Raw genomic sequence first — 17,225 nt, forward strand, 5'->3', positions numbered from 1 at the left:
TTTGTGTACTGTAGTTTATATACTTCTTATAAATTACTCTAACAGCCCTAACTGGTTTGGCTCAGTGGATAGAGCATCGGCCTGCAGACTGAAAGGTCCCAGGTTCAATTCCAGTCAAGGGTGTGTACCTTGGTTGTGGGCACATTCCCCCAGTAGGGGGTGTGCAGGAGGCAGCCGATCGACGTTTCTCTCCCATCAAGGTTTCTAACTCTCTATCCCTCTCCCTTCCTCTCTGTAAAAAAATCAATAAAATATACTCAAAATAAATAAATAAATAAATAAATAACTCTAACAGACTTTAATTAGATTTAAAAGATTTGGGCCATGGTGTCATAACCTATTTATTATAACTATTATATCTATTGTGAAACATAAACAATTTTTGTAATTTGTATTAAAAATATTTATTTTATTCAAAAAGAAAATTAGAATATTGAGTATGCTTTTTAGAGCTTACATATTCATCTTCACCTTGCTACCAAACAAATGTGAGTAGATTAGCAATTCACAGTTGAATATACACATAATTGAAACATATATTTTAGCTTGTTAAGGGAATATTTTTATATTTATAGAAGACAGCATTGCTCCTCTACAAAATTAACTTCTTTTAGTAAATAGTATATTAGGTTTGGTAGGCTAATCATAATCTTTTTTATATTGCTAGTATGATAGATTGCTGGAATTGCCAGATTTCACATTTGTCCTTGCGGTACTTCGCAAATAACCCTAAAGTTCTGTCCACTGATAATGAAATGTATAGTTTTGCTGAGACATGAATTTGATTCTTATGTGCAGCAATTGGGTTGAGATATTTGTGTGAAACTTGGTCACTTAGCCACCTAGTCAGCCTACCAACCTCATCTCCTTAAAGGTTTTGTTTTTGCTACTTGACTTTGGGGATGGTACAGCTCTCGTGGTGTTAAATACTCACTTTCTAAGCAACAGTATGATTACAGATGAACTGTGAATTTTGAGATTTTCAGGGATGTGGACATACATCCATCATTAATGCCAAAGATCTATCTAATCACACGTATTATTTAATTACTCTGTTCTATTTAAAAATGCTTCATAAAAATGGTATTACATGACTGTCCTGGTATCCTTTTGTAAGTGAGTGAGTATTGAAAATTTTGCTGATGTCCAATTAGTATAATTAATTGCTTCAAAGAGCAGTTGCAGTAGTTATAAATTATTTTTTTAAAAATCAAAAACATTTTTCACTGTAATTGAGTAACCTTTAAGGCTATGTGAAGAGAATAGGCATTGTAGTTTGATGGAAAGAGCAGAGACTAAATGTCTTGGTTTCCTTGTCTATTTTGCCACTGGTTAAGTGACTTTGGGCAAATGATTCAGCCTATCTAAACATCCATTATCTTATATAAAAAACAGATTATAGTAGCTACTTTTTGAGCCTGTGAGATTAAACAAGATGCTGTTTTTAAAGTTGTTAAGTCAAGCCCTCAGTAAATAGTAGTTGCTATTATGTTAGAGGTAATGAAGGAAGAGAATTAATTAATGATACTTGTCTTAAAATTTCTTAACTTTAATTTTTGGGAAGTGTAGCATTATATTTCCAAAAGAAACCCAAGTATAAATATATATTTTTAAAACTTTAGTAACAGGATACTTATTCCACTAACATGTAAGTTGATCTTAGGATATCAATATAAAAGACTAAATTGCAAGTATAATAATATAAACAAATGTAAAAGTGAAGTTGAATATATATACACCAAGTTGTTAGATCTTAGATTTAGTACTCATTTTACTTAGCTTATGTTTCTCCTATGCTTGTAAGATTTTGTAGATTCGTAGAATGGTAAAATGTAGAATATATGCCATAAAATATTTTTGCATGCATCAGGAAGTCTGCAAAGGGCATATTAACTTTAAATTCCTTATTTTAAACCTAATATAGTCTTTAGATTCTGGCTCTCCAGATGAAAGAACCTAATACTTAAATGACTATAAAAAAATTATATATATATATATATATATATATATATATATATATATATATATTCCAGTCATTCTTTTTCTTAGTAGGGTCTTCCCCTTAGAAAGTATTTCAGACCATCTTCATTATTCTGTATCAGCCTCCATTCAATCCTGTGCAACTTACTCTCAGAAGATGACCCACTCCTTACGAAAATGAAGCCATCAATTTTGAAACCTCTTACTTTCTTCCATTGCTACACCATATCCATTCATATCACTTGTCCTCTCAGACATGTGCAATCCTTTTTGCCTGTGGTCATGGTTTCAGCCTTCATGCAAATGGCTACTTGTGAGCTTAGATAGCATCTATTTTATAAAAATTGCTCTAATACTTCAGTATAAATTGGGACTCTATTAATCAGCAGAAACCCAATTCTTATCATATTGGCTTAAATTTAAATGTTTTTTCTGTTTTGAACTTTTTGAAATAATGGTGAACTAGATACTCTGCTGTGGGACTATTCCTAAAAGACTACTTTTTGGAATACTATTTAAGATGTGTCTTTTTACAAAGGTTCCCCTCCCATTTTTAGCCTCAGACCAATTAGAAAACTTGGTTTTATTTAAATATTAAATGGCTAAATTAACTTTTTAATTTGAAATTATAAGAGCCTTTTCTTTTTTAATGAGTAATTAAAATTCATCATAACCAATTCTTTTAACATTTAATTTTATAGCATATTTATCCCTTTTTTAGGCAGAACTAGAATGAGTGCAATTTGCATGCCAATTATACATACATTATAGCTAATTTTTGAAAGTTTTGAACTTAACCTATTTCAAGAAACTGGACCCAAATAAAATAATAGATTTCTAACCATCTGTGTGGACAGTTCACGTGCTGCAGAACAAATTGTAGTAATATAATTTCACGGATAGGTGGCAGTCTTATCAAAGAGTAAAACTTTTCCTGTTCTCATATGAAAAGCAGATAATAAGTATGATATGGCAGGAACACATAATATAAGTCATTGCATTTCCCCTGACAGACATTCTTTGTCTTCTGTTTGTAGTTATATAAAACTACCACTAGTTTCTTGGCAAGAAAAAAGGTTACTATAAAAGTGAGCCCTGCTTTTCTAGTTGGCCTGTACAGTGGTAGATTTAAAAATCATATCCATTCTTTACACAAAATCTTGATCTTTGTTGATAGTTCACTAGAATCATGGTGTAGAACCAGTTGTGTTTGTGTGGACCAGTGATGATGTTAGAAATTGGGGGGAATATATTTTACTTTGTGAGTATTCAAAGAAGAGTGAAACATAGTTCTTCATTATTTATTTAAATCCAGATTATTTTTTCAAAAAATTACTTAACGCTATTTATGACAATATGTTGCACTAATTGTTGCCCCAGGAATATTACTTCTATTTTATAGCATTTAGTATGTCTATTTATTAGATATTCATTAAGCATTTGTTCTGTTCAAGGCAATGTGGTAGATATAAGTCAATGACCAGATTCCTTCCCTCAAGAAGCATGTAACCTGATTTGAAAAATAGAATATGTATGCATTATTAATTATGTACAGCATGTAATAAGGTCCTAGGAGTAACTAAGAACTTATTTAAGATTAATGATTAGAATAATAAATATTAGTAATAAGAATGAGGCAAAGGGAAAATAAAAAGAAAGCAAGATGGAGTTGGTAGTGAGGTTAGTATAGAAAACATAACTTGCTGTCATACACATGCTTGATAGCGGGGACTAGCACTTTGTAGATTATGTGCGTGGTGAGATTATTTTGTACATACATGTATGAAAATGTATGCTGTCATGTTCTATATACTCGATATACATGGGCCACTAATTTGGCTCCATACTTGCATGAAGAGGGGGAAATTGTTTGTAAAGTTAAAACAAACAAGAAAAATAACCAGGAACAAAATTTTCTCCTGGTTATTCTCTCATAGAAGGGTGATTAATACAAGAATATATAATCAACAACATCCTCATATTGAAGGCAGTGATAAGCTTATATTTCACAGGAATATTTAGATCCCTTGCAGAGGCCAGGGATATTGAAGTAAAGCAGAATTCAATAACATCAATCTTGTGTCAAGTCAATTAGAGAATAAAAACAACTTTTTAAAATTTCTATTGGTATGTATATGACACTTTCATTTACTTACAAAATATATGTCACTGATACCAGTGACAGACTTATCTAAATATTGATAATGTTTCTTCTCCTTTTAGATTCTGAAAAAGAGTTTCACATCCTTCCTCACCGGGTTTTTGTCCCCATTCCGGGATCCACGGTAATGTTATGTGATTATAAATTTGGTGATGAGTCAGCTGAAGAAATCAGAGACCATTTTATAGAGATGTTAGATCATAGGATTCAAATAGAAGATTTGGAAATTGCAGAGGAAATAAACACAGGTAATTCCATGATGTTATTTAAGAATCTGATTAGACTACTGCTAAGATTACCTATGAGACATTAGTTTAATATCATGTCTTTTCCTTAAAGCTAGTTCTGTTTGATACTTCCGAGGCATATAAAAAGGTGTCTAATTTCTGCATATATAAACATGCAGTCAGTTTTCCTGGAAAATTGTACCAACATTTAAGATACTTCAGGTTTTTCTAAGCCTAGCAAGTAGATCGGAAGACAAGAGTAGCCTTAAGTAGGTGGGAATATATGGTTTTGAGGTATTTCTTTTATTGTAAGAGAAGTTTTCTCAAAACCCATTATTTTGATTATTTGGTTAAACATGATGTCACAAAGTTTTTAAAAATACTTTATGAAATGTCTTCTCCATACTATTTGCCTTTATTTTTTTAACCCCCTTTATATAATTGGATATTAACCTGAAATAGGCAGTTCCAAAAATTATTTTTATGGAGTATAGATTTGCCAAACTATCTTAATTGTCTGACACATTTTCTCCTACCCATCCTTTTCACATTTGACCTTACATTTTGGAAGGCTATTTTTTTGTTTTGTTTGACTTTGCTTCATTTTTGTTTTTGTTTTTGTTTCTAGTGAAAGTAGGCTATGAAAACATGTCAATAAATGTGTACAGGCATGTATGACAAACTTCCTGAAACATTAAAAAATATGTCATAAAAGTAGTTATTTGCAAATATCAATGAATATTGCATATGTAGTCATTTATCAATCTTGAAATTTCCGATATACTAATAAAGTCTTTAGGTTACTTTTGAATATGGATGTTTATGAAATTAGAATATAGAAATTTTTAAGTTCTTTTTCTAATTCTAATTTTTTAGTTGTTCCTCTGTTGCTTAACTAATTCCCAACCCTCACCAAGTAGAGTGTTTGATTCAGAGTTCTCTTGTTAATATGATGTCAAGTAAGTGTGTGTTTGGTGAATTACAAATCTGTCAGTAAAGTCTCAAGTTCGTTGGAGACTACCAGGTTTGATTTTTAACAGCTCCAGGTTAGTATTAATCATGATGTGGAATAGTAAGTTTGTTTTAAAGGAAAACAACAACAACACTCCAAATTGCTTGGTATCTGATATTAAAGCAGTAGCTGTGTTTCAATAATTTGAGAACTAATATTTTCTAATAGAGATTTTGAAATTAGACTGGTTGAAAAAATAATTGCTACTTTTCAAAATATGTTCAAAAAGGGTCCCATATTAGTGACTGTGATATCTCTGCAAACCAAACATAGAATCGTGAGGGTAGAGGTTTTTATTTGTTGTTTTTTACTTCTTTCACTAATGCCTACCAATAATTCTTTTTTTTTTTTTTTTTTTAAATATATTTTATTGATCTTTTACAGAGAAGAAGGGAGAGGGACAGAGAGCTAGAAACATCCATGAGAGAGAAACATCGACCAGCTGCCTCCCGCACGCCCCCCAGTGGGGATGCGCCCGCAACCAAGGTACATGCCCTCGACCGGAATCGAACCCGGGATCCTTGAGTCCGCAGGCCAACGCTCTATCCACTGAGCCAAACCGGTTCGGCAGTTCTTGACCCATTCTGTTGTTGATATCTGAATGCATTTTATGTGGAATCATTAGAGTTGTCCTGGTTCATCCTCTGTCTTATAATACTGAATCTATATTCCTTGCAGATGGGTGATTAGACTCTATTCTTCCTTATTCCTAATACTGGTCTGCCTTCCTGTAATCTATACTTTGTTCAGTAATCTGCAGCAATAAAACATGAGTACTACTTTGGGGGGTCCACGCTTTAAATTTGAAGGTAACTGTTATGTTCTAAATACTTTAAAGCCAGATATTCTCATATACCTTTAACTAATCTCTTTATTGTAGTTTTCAGACATCATTTTTATCTTGCCACTTTGGTTGCCTTTCTCTAGATTAGGAATTTTTAACCTGTGGTGTCCAAAACCCTTGGGGTCATAGATAGCTTTTGGGAGATCCACAAATTACTTGAAAGTAATTGTATAGTTTTGTCTGGGGAGGAGATCTGTAGCTTTCAAGGGGTTGGTAACTTAAGAAAAATTAAAAACGACTTCTTTAGTCCTAGCCGGTTTGGCTCAGTGAATAGAGCGTCGGCCAGTGGACTGAAGGGTCCCAGGTTTGATTCCAGTCAAGGGCACATGCCCAGGTTGTGGGCTCCATCCTCAGTAGAGGGCATGCAGGAGGCAGCTGGTCAGTGATTCTCTCTCATCATTGATGTTTCTGTCTCTCCCTTCCTCTCTGAAATCAATAAAAATATATTAAAAAGGAAAAAAAAGTCTACTAACACATAAAAATAAATAAAAATGACTTCTTTAAATATACTCTGACTAGAGGCCTGGTGCACGAGATTCGTGCACTCGGGGGAGGGGGAGGTTCCTCAGCCCAGCCTGCACCCTCTTGCCTTCAGGGAGCCCTCGGGAAATGTCCAACTGATGGCTTAGGGGGCCTAAGTCGTCACTAGGACATCCTTAGCGCTGCCACGGAGGTGGGAGAGGCCCCTGCCACTGCTGCTGCTCTCGCCAGCTGTGAGCCCCGCTTCTGGGCTTCTGGCTGAGCAGCATTCCCCCTGTGGGAATACACTGACCACCAGGGGGCAGCTCCTGCATTGAGCGTCTGCCCCCTGGTGGCCAGTGTGCATCATAGCAACTGGCCGCTCCACCATTTGGTTGATTTGCATATTACTCTTTTATTATATAGGATTTGCCTTCCTTGAAATACATTACCTTGAATTAAACCTAATACTCTAATAACAACATTAGCTATTTATATAGAACCTCTTACATTCCAGACACTGTTTAAAGAGCCTTACAAATATGAAATCATTTAATCCTTGCAACTACCCTATGATGCAGATTATTATTAGCCCCATTTTCCATGATGACTTTTCTCTCATTTTCCGGATGAGAGACTTCAGGCTCAGAAAGGTCAAATAATTTAGTCAGGTTACATACCTACTAATGGTGAAGCTTAAACTTAAGCAGTTTGATTCTAGAATCTGTGTGTTTTTTCTAACAATTTTGTTTTACTACCTTTCCATGGGACCTAACCAATACAGACTATAAGACTACAGTCTTGTTTATTTACTACATTTATTTACTACATAACTAGCATTATATGGCTTTAAAATAATGATTTCTGAATTATAATGAAAAATATTAATATTAAAGTAGGAAAGTATTTTTATAGTGTGCATAGATTTTCCTAAATATTTTAAATTATTCTTTAGCACAAGCACTCTACCTGTAAGGGATTCAGGGAAAACTTCTCAGAGCAGGTAACATTTGAGTTCATTTGGAAGGATGAATACAGTAAAAGTAACTCTAGGCTTTTTAGGAAATGAACACTGATAGGAGTTGTATTGTAGCCAAGAATATTACTTTTCTAGAATTATATTGGTTTTGCTTCATCAAATATTTAAATGAGAAGGAATGATTTAGTAATTAATGTATTTTTAATAATGAAATGAGACATTTCCAAATTATGAGGTAGGGTGAAAACAAACCTTGTAATAGAAAAATTAAGTGCTTTTACATAAATATCCTATTGGTTATTTAGTCATTCCTTAGTCATTCATTCATTTACTTATTAATTTACTCAAAAATATTAGATGCATAATTTTTCCAAGATAGTTCTTTAGCTTAGTCCAGGTGTGCCTCTTGAAGCTGTATAACCTTAAACAAGTACCCTCTGAACCTCAGATTCTCTTGGGGTTGGTATGAGAATTTAGTAAAAATGTTAGGAGAAATACTTTCTAAACATAAAGGCAGCATGATAATAAGTAGCATTATAAGGCTTTAAAATAATGATTTCTGGATTATAATGAAAAATATTAATATTAAAGTAGGAAAGTATTTTTATAATGTGCATAGATTTTCCTAAATATTTTAAATTAATCTTTTTATATATAATAAACCATAAAAAGTAGAGTTCAAATATTTAAAAATTGAAGTCGATTGCTAGTTAGCATTAAACTTATAAGTATCTAGCTTGATTATTATTTATTTCTGTTCTTTAATATAGCTGCCAAGCAGTTGCTATGTTTAAAATACATATTTGCCAAGTAAATATCTTAAAATAACATAGTTTTAAATGACTTAAGGGATGAAGAACAATTTGTTTGTCAAAATGACTCACTTAAGGTGAGGGATAACTATGGCTTTAAAATTACTTAAATGCATTAGTCACCTCCTAGTAGATATTAACTTAATAATTCAGATGTACTTTATCCACAATATCAGCTAAAATTGGGAGACACACCTTTAAAATTGGATGAAACTCATTTTACTAATTCTGTCTTGCTATCTGAACTGAAATTAATTTTTGCTGTTTCATTAAATGTTGCTAATTTAATTAAGAGGAAAAAGTAATACAGAAAATGTAATTTTTGGCTAAATCACTGACTATAGTGAAACCTCATTAATTTAGGATTCAGAGATGGAGAAGAAGACAACTAACCAAAGGAGTTCAAGTCCTAATGTTTCATTTTAAACTTCTAAATAGTCCTGCCCACCTATTAACAACTTGGCGTGAAATGGAACACATTGACAATTAGCATGTATTCAACATGGCCCTTGTCTCTTTGGTTAACAGTTGCTCAAGAAAGTTGTTTTCTTACATGATTTGTCTGAAATTAAGTTACCTGGCTTTAAGAAATAGTTACAATATAATTTCTTATTGAACATATGTCATTTGCATTTAAATTAAAGTATTGGTAAAATAACATAGTGCCTGAGACTTGAATTAAAAGCCTCCAGACCCTCACAAAAAGTAAGTTGTTATGACAGGGCTTTATTTGTTCTTGAAAAGTGCTCTGTTTCAGTAAACTTATCTTGAATTTGTATCAAGTCACAGGATTTTGACCGATTTAAAAATGGAAATAATAGAGCAATGGAATGTCTTTTTTTTTTTATAGAAGTATATTATTTGTGCAGCATGATCTTCACATGTAATAGTTCAATATTAAATGTATCATATATCATGACAAATAGAACCATTTTTGTGCTCTTTATGTACAAGTGCTTACATTTAAAAAAAAATTCCTTTAGCAAATAGGTATAATTCATGCTTTATCCAATATTTTTGTTTGTTACCTGATACAAAGATATATGGCCCAAAGAAAAAGTTTTTTTACCAGTGATATTTGCTGATAGAAAAGCCAAAGTTTGTGTGTGCGTGTGTTTTAACATGAATAAAATTATGTTATCCATTCCATTTTTTAAATTGAATTTATTGGGGTGACACTGGTCAACAAAATTATACAGATTTCAGGTGCACAGTTCTACAACACATCCTCTGTATACTGTATTGTGTGTTCACCCGCCCCCCCCCCCCCCCCACCAAGTCAAGTCTCTGTCAATCTCACCTTTACCTACCTCCACCTTCCTCCATCCCTCCACCCCCGCCTGTGCTAAAGGGTAAAGGGGAGATTGACAGAGATTCAGTTTTTGTCAGATAAAGTTAAGGGAAATTGGGAGCTGGTAGGCTAATGTTGTCTAGAACTAAGGTGTTATGGCCCTTGAGCAAACAAGAAGCTGTAGAAATAGACTGAATAGTTTTTGAGACAGTTCATAATAAGAATTTGTTCGCCTTTGTCACAACTTGGTAGTGGAGTAGGAAAAAAAGAAAAATATCTTTGTTTTTAAAGTTCTTTAGTTATATGTTAAGAGGATATAAATAGAATGAGACTTCCCTTGATTCTAATTGAGGTAGTTACTAAGGATTATTTCCAAAAATGACAGTAAATTTTTCTTCATGGGAAATTGATGAGAACTAGGCATTTTCCCCTTTTTCTTTCATCCATTTTGGTACGCTAAGTATCTATTTCAATAGGTTTATGTGCTAGTATATGGGATACACTTGTTTATAAGGACATTTTAAATCCATGTACGAGGCTACTTTACTTGGAATTTAAACAGTAGTGTTTACTGTCTCTCACCGTGGTCCTCTTCTTTGTAAATAAAAGGATCAACATGAAGTAGTTGCTTTCAGACATAGTTCCCCAGAGTTCTATAGGCCTGAACTCCACTGCCACCTGAGAGGAAGAAGGGAGTCTGGCTCGAGGAGCCACCCATCCCTACTTCAACCAGAGTAATGCTACTTTCACCTGCTGTACATGCTTGGATTTTATGTCAGACTCTTTAGCACTAGGGGGTTTAAAACCACTGCTCTATATGATTTCTAAGAATGTTTTCTTTTCAAATACTTTTACTCAGTGTTAAATAAATTCAGCTAAGCAAATCTACAAAAATTATTCTCACCCATAATTAAGTAGAAAAAAACCTCGTATCTGAATCCTCAGTCTGCTGCCCATGACCTCAAATATGCACTAACTTCCCAGGTTTTATATTTCATCTGTAAAATGAGATATCGTGCTTGCCTTGCTTAATTTTTTTTTAATGGTCAGATTTATTGTCATATTTTGCTTATATATTTCAAATTTCAGGTTAGGTCAAGAGTCAGGACAACTTTTCTGTATGGGTTCAAATAGTTACTATTTTAGGCTTTGTGGAACACATAAGGTCTGGCCAACCCCTGCAAGTTTGGCCCATGGGCAGCAGTTTGCTGATCCCATCTTTAGTACTAATATCTAATTATTTCAAGTTATTAATTGCCAAAACCACAATAGGATTCATTATTGTTATTATCCTCTTGCAGCTTTTCTGAGTTCCTCTATGAATTCTGAAGCTCCATTGGACAATAGAGATGATGAACAGCCAAAAGAACCAATGCAAACTTCAATAGTATTGAAAATTCGGCAAAACATGGGTATTTTATTTCTTTTATAACATTGAAAGAGATGGTATTTTGAACTTCCGTTTTCTTGTTACTTTAAAATTACTGGGTTTTATTTTACTTAAAGGTACTAGATTAAGCCAGTATTTATTGAGAATTGTGGAACGTGCTAAGACCTGGAGATGGAAAGATGTACAAATGATGCATTATCCCAAGGGCCCTCAAAGATGACCCTTCCTACTAATTTTATTGGTACTTTTAGAAGAAAAGCATGTTGAGTTTGGAGAATTGATTAGTATAGTAGGACCAATACTTTCCAAAGTGGTTCTCCCAGGATTGTTATTGCAGATTCGATATCTGTTATGAAAAAAAGTCAAATTTGAGACTGGAATTTATAATGCACTTAAGTATTTAAAAGATTCCATGATAGCGTGGCAGTCATTTTCACATTTTTCAGACTTCTTGATCAAAGAACATGTACACTCTGGTTTCATGGAAAGTATTAAGGTTTTTGACAGAGAGCCAGAGTTTTGTTTTTCTTGTCACTTATTTATTAGATAAACTTAAGTTAACTTTATAAATTCTGTGTGTGTGTGTGTGTGTGTGTGTGTGTGTGCTTCTCTAGTCTGTTTTTCTGTTTGTTTGTTTGTTTTTTAACTTAATAATCAGGGGGCAAAAAATGAGTTACTACTTCTTAAATTTTAGAATGGTGATCTGAGTTTCTGTAGTTTTCAATAGCTGTTCAAGTGACTGCATTTAATGAGTGAGAACCACTGCACATTAGAGCTGTCTTTTTGGTTTAAGCTTAATTGCATGAGACAGCTGGAATTTCAATATAAGTAGATAGGACCCTTTTAAAGTATGTGTTAGTTTTTCTCTTAGATGTGTGTGAGTGCATACATGTGTAAGAAAGACACTATTATTTGTTGTTGAAGGTTTCATTAAAGTGATGAAGTACATGATTACCAGTCTAACCTTTGCAATCTATTTTTTTAAAACTTATTGCTGTATTTCCTCTAAGACTGTCGGCTTTTAGGACATGTCTATATGTGTGTAAGAATATGTATTTGTGTGTGTGCTGTTGTTGTTTAGGCCCATCAATTACCTCCATTTCAGAGGCTAGAATCAAGTAAACCTTTCTTTTGCTCATTCCATTTCCATTTGTTTTGTGTTTGTTTACTTTTAGGTATGATTGCAGCATTTGCAGTTGCAGTCCTTGCTGTGGGTATCGCCTTTCACTACTTCAGTGATTAGGGTGAAGCACAAAGAGCTTCCTGATCATCCACAGAACATTGACCAACAGTTGTGAATAATAAAAGACGCAAACAAGCCTTCTGCTTTTAAGACAACAGCAGCCAGACCTGCTGCCAAACTCCTATTAGGTGTGTTTCTGACAAATGAAATCACCAGCTGCCTTGTTTAGCCCTGCAATAAAATTATTTATCTAGATGGAAGCTTCATGTAACAGATCATTATTATTTATTTTTAAATGTTCAAACTGATGGTTTATTTTCACAGATTTTAGTCCTCTTGATCTGGATCACATATTCATCAGGACATTGAGAATTTGAATAGTCAGGGTTGGCTGAATATCTTAGTAATAGAACAACAGGAGACATTTCCACAAAGTGGGGCAACAACCTATTGGGTAAGTTCATACTGTAGGACCTTTCTAATGTTTACCCAGTTCCAAAATATTGACCAAGTTCTGAGTAGGAAACCTTTCTGGATTTGAATCAGTAAAGATTGCCATAAATCATGTGCTTTCTCATGTTTGTATATCATAATTGTTTCACTATATTAAATAAGATTTTTTCTGCCAGCAGTACATTAGACTAGGTACTATAAAACACCTAGATCCTGAATAAAAATATACCTTTGAATGCATTAATACACTCAAGGAAAGTAGGGGAGATCTCCAAAAATTATACCTTTATTTTTCTTTCGCCATAAAAATGAATACATTTTGAGTTGGTGTTGGGGTCCAACCCCAGCAGGTCCAGGGGTTCCGAAAAGTGTGGACAGAGTCAGCGAAGAAGGAATGACAGGGAGACAGCGTTCAGTTGATCAGCAGCCTAGCCAGGTTCTCCAGCCGGGTTCTGTCTTTATTGTCCTGTTACATCTGTACTTATACCAGTTGATTTTAATCCTAACCATTCTATTCCAAAGTATAGGGCGTTTCTTCCCTGCAGCGACTGTGTCAAGCAGCTTCCGGCAAACTTTTTTTTTTTTTTAGCAGCTAAATAAGTCTCCAGGAGTTAAAAGTAATAATAAAGTGATTGATGAGGTTGAATAAATGAAGACATGGGTTATCCCTTCCCAGGCCGTCTTTGGAGTTTGACCAGCAACACTTTCATGGTCTTACTTCTCTCCACTCCTCCTCCGGAATAAATTTTGAGTTGGAAACTGTAAACACTGTATTAAGCATATGGGTGGGCTGTGGTTGCTCAGATGGCAGATACCAATTGCAGCACTGCCTTAGGCAGTTTGCCTCAGACCAAAAACAAGGACAGTAATCTGAATCTGAGATGCTACCCTAGCCAGGACAGTTGAAGTGGTCCTCAATTTGTAGTCCCCTATAACACCTGACAGCAGCAAGATAGAGGCTGAAAATTCTCATAGATTAAGATAAATCAATGTTATTTCATGACTAGAGATCACCAGTCACAAGTTGAAACTAACTAACATAAGAAAGAACCTATAGAAATAACCACCTTCAGATTACATTCTCTAGAAATGAGAAATGTTACTTGAAATTAAAAAAAAATCCTTGGAAATGTTGAATATCATATTAGACTCATCTGAAAAGACATTGAATAAACTGAAAGCTAAAATCTAAAAAATGACCCAAGCCCTAACCGGTTTGGCTCAGTGGACAGAGCGTCGGCCTGTGGACTCAGGGGTCCCGGGTTCGATTCCGGTCAAGGGCATGTGCCTTGGTTGTGGGCACATCCCCAGTGGGGAGTGTGCAGGAGGCAGCTGATCGATGTTTCTCTCTCATTGATGTTTCTGGCTCTCTGTCCCTCTCTCTTCCTCTCTGTAAAAATTCAATAAAATGTATTTTAAAAAAATAAAATAAATAAATAAATAAAAAATGAACCAATGTACGGCAAGGAGAAATGAGCTGCTGGAAGATCTAAATACTAAGAGATATGGAAGGGAGATTATGAAGACTAAAGTCCTAGGGGAGGAAAGAATGGAGAGGATGGAGGAGTGACAATATTTGAAGAAATAACAATTTTCTACATTTGTTGGAAAACGTGAATTCATAAATTCAGGAAACACAATATATATCGCAAGCACATATAGATGAAATTCATACCTAACCCCAATGAATGTAACTGCTAGATACCAAACAAAATTTTAAAAGCAATCAAAGTGAGGAAAGGATCAAGGAAGATGAGACAAATACTGAGTAGGCTTCTTTATGGCAACAATGTATATACCCAAAAGATGGTGAAATAACACCTTCAAAATTCTAAAACAAACTAATCAACATAGAATTTGAGCTAAGCAAGACTGAAAGACATGTTCAGACATGACCATAAAGACATGTTCAGATGAAAAACAGATTTTGCCATCAATAGACCTTCATGAAAGTGACTGCAAAAGCATGATCTCAAGAAGGAAAAGGATTCCAAAGAGGTGATTGGAAATTAAAGAGCTAGTGAGCAAATAAAATAATAAACATGGAAATCAAGTGTTGTTTATAGAAAACAATTGTAATGAAAGACGTGTTTATAAGAAGTAGGGTTGTGCCGAAACCGGTTTGGCTCAGTGGATAGAGCGTTGGCCTGCGGACTCAAGGGTCCCGGGTTCGATTCCGGTCAAGGGCATGTTCCTGGGTTGTGGGCACATCCCCAGTGGGAGATGTGCAGGAGGCAGCTGATCGATGTTTCTCTCTCATCGATGTTTCTGACTCTCTATCGCTCTCCCTTCCTCTCTGTAAAAAATCAATAAAATATATTAAAAAAAAAAAAGAAGTAAAGTTGTAAACAAATGTAAAACAATATTTTATGCAACATTAATGTGTACTTTTAAAATAGGATATAATTGAAAAACGACAATGGCTTATGAGAGGAGGGTGATTAGGTTTAAGGTATTCTGAGGTTCTTCTTTCAGAAAATAGGTAAGATATTGTTTAACTTTAAAATTGTTAAATATATATGGTAAAATGTTCAAGTATAACTGCTAAAGACTAGATATGGGATGAATCATTGTAGAGGAAAATGAGTTTAAAATACGGAATTAGGAAGTACAAAAAAGGGGAAGAAATTATGGGTGGGAAAAAGAACAAAAGTAGATAATAAGACATCAAATAATTAAAATAAATATGAATGGACTAAAATAAATTAACCAACAGGTTGATTTTTAAAAATTTTGCTGGGTTAAAAAAACAAACATTAGGCAAATAGCAAAAGAGAATACGTGTAGTTTTAGTGATGTTAAAATTAGATTTCATGATGTGTAAAGATGGAGAAGGTTACTAAATGAAAAAGGATAAATTCACTAGGAATATAGAACAATTTTAAATTTGTATTTCCTCTATAAAATGACCTCAAAATGTATGAACTTATAGGGATAAATCAACAAATTGAACAACATAATGGGAGATTTTAATAGCTCTTAATTATAGATAAATCAGGCAGACTGAAAAAATTAGTGAATATAGATTTTAATTTAATTTTCACTATTGAGTCAGTGAACATATTTATAATAATCAACAGAGAATATTCTTCTTAATCATTGTATATCAGCAAAAAATGACCATGTGCTAGACATGAAATAAGTTATAGTAAATTTCAAAAAGTTAATATTAAATGGATAATCAGAAATAAGTTAGAGGTCAGTAATAAAAGTTAATTCTTAAAAATCTTATATTTACAAATTTAATAAAACTTTACAGATGAAAGAAGAAAACATACTTAGAATCTATAAGTACTACATTTGGAAAATTGGGCGGTGCAGCAGAAACTGCACTTTGAGGGACATGGTTTTAAACTAAGGGACAAGACTAAGTGTGTAACTTCAGGAAAAGAACAATAAATAATGTAGAAGCAAGGAGACACAGGCAATGGAAGAAATGAATGAGTTTGAAAACAAAATCACAATGCCAGAGTTTTCATGACAAAATAAAATTTTGAACAAGAGGAAAACAGGACACAAGTAAACAACATAATGATTGAAAAAGGATATAATAAAGTACCTATAGATATAGTAAAGATGAAAATGATAAGAGACTACCAGGAGCATCTTTATTTAAAAACTTAGACAAAATAGACCATGGTCTAGGCAAATGCAGGTTCAAAGAACAGATAAAGGAATACTCCAGCTCATTTTATGAGGTCAGTATAACTATTATTGTACTGGAATCAGACCCATTCAGTAGGAGAAAATAAAGTTCCAGATGAATAGCACTTACGAACATAGATAAAAGTCAAAATATTAAGTGAATTCAGCATTATGTAAAAAAGGATAATGATTAAATTATATACATAAAAAATCAGGGACACACAACAATAATGCCTGTTTATCACTACTTCTATTCATCATTATCCTGTGTAAAATGAGCAAAAGACAGAAACCAGATACTTTCAGAGGATATGACTGAACACATGAAAATATGTTTAATCTCATAAGTGATTGAGACTACAATGAATACCATTTTCGATTGAAAAATTAAGAAATGATATGGCTATGTGGTTGAGCATCGGCCTACGAACCAGGAAGTCACAGTTTGATTCCTGATCAGGCACATGCCTGGATTTCAGGCTCGATCCCCATTAGGGGATGTGCAGGAGGCAGCCAATCAATGATTCTCACTGATGTTTCTATTGCTCCCTCTCCCTCTTCCTCTCTGAAATCAATTAAAAAAAAAAAAGACATCTATAGGTGGGATTGTAAACTGATACATTGGAAAGCAATTTGGCATTGTCTTGTAAAGTTAAGCATTCACATATTCTAATACCTAACTATTCTACATATATACCCTAGAGAAATTGATGCATACGTGCACAGGAGTGCAAGTGAGAATGTTCAAGGCATCCCTATTTGCAACCACCCAAATGTCCATCAACAAGA

At 33.8% G+C, this 17,225-nt stretch overlaps 1 protein-coding gene across 2 annotated transcripts in view; it reads left to right on the forward strand.

Moving 5' to 3' along the window:
* The window catches only part of ODR4 (odr-4 GPCR localization factor homolog), a 28,893-nt gene extending 16,295 nt beyond the window's left edge, over nt 1-12,598 (forward strand). Inside the window, exons 12-15 of one of the 2 annotated variants that reach the window (XM_070397205.1) lie at nt 4,202-4,389; nt 5,765-5,866; nt 11,067-11,177; nt 12,331-12,598. In XM_070397205.1, coding sequence (XP_070253306.1) covers nt 4,202-4,389; nt 5,765-5,866; nt 11,067-11,177; nt 12,331-12,398 — 469 coding nt within the window. In that variant the 3' untranslated portion in view covers nt 12,399-12,598. The remainder of the gene's footprint in view (nt 1-4,201; nt 4,390-5,764; nt 5,867-11,066; nt 11,178-12,330) is intronic. The other variant, XM_070397206.1, reaches the window with a different exon arrangement.
* The last annotated feature ends 4,627 nt before the right edge of the window (nt 12,599-17,225 follow it).

Source organism: Myotis yumanensis, unplaced genomic scaffold, assembly GCF_028538775.1.
Source record: "Myotis yumanensis isolate MYYU_CA2020_CCGP unplaced genomic scaffold, mMyoYum1.0.hap1 SCAF_17, whole genome shotgun sequence".
Taxonomy (NCBI): domain Eukaryota; kingdom Metazoa; phylum Chordata; class Mammalia; order Chiroptera; family Vespertilionidae; genus Myotis; species Myotis yumanensis.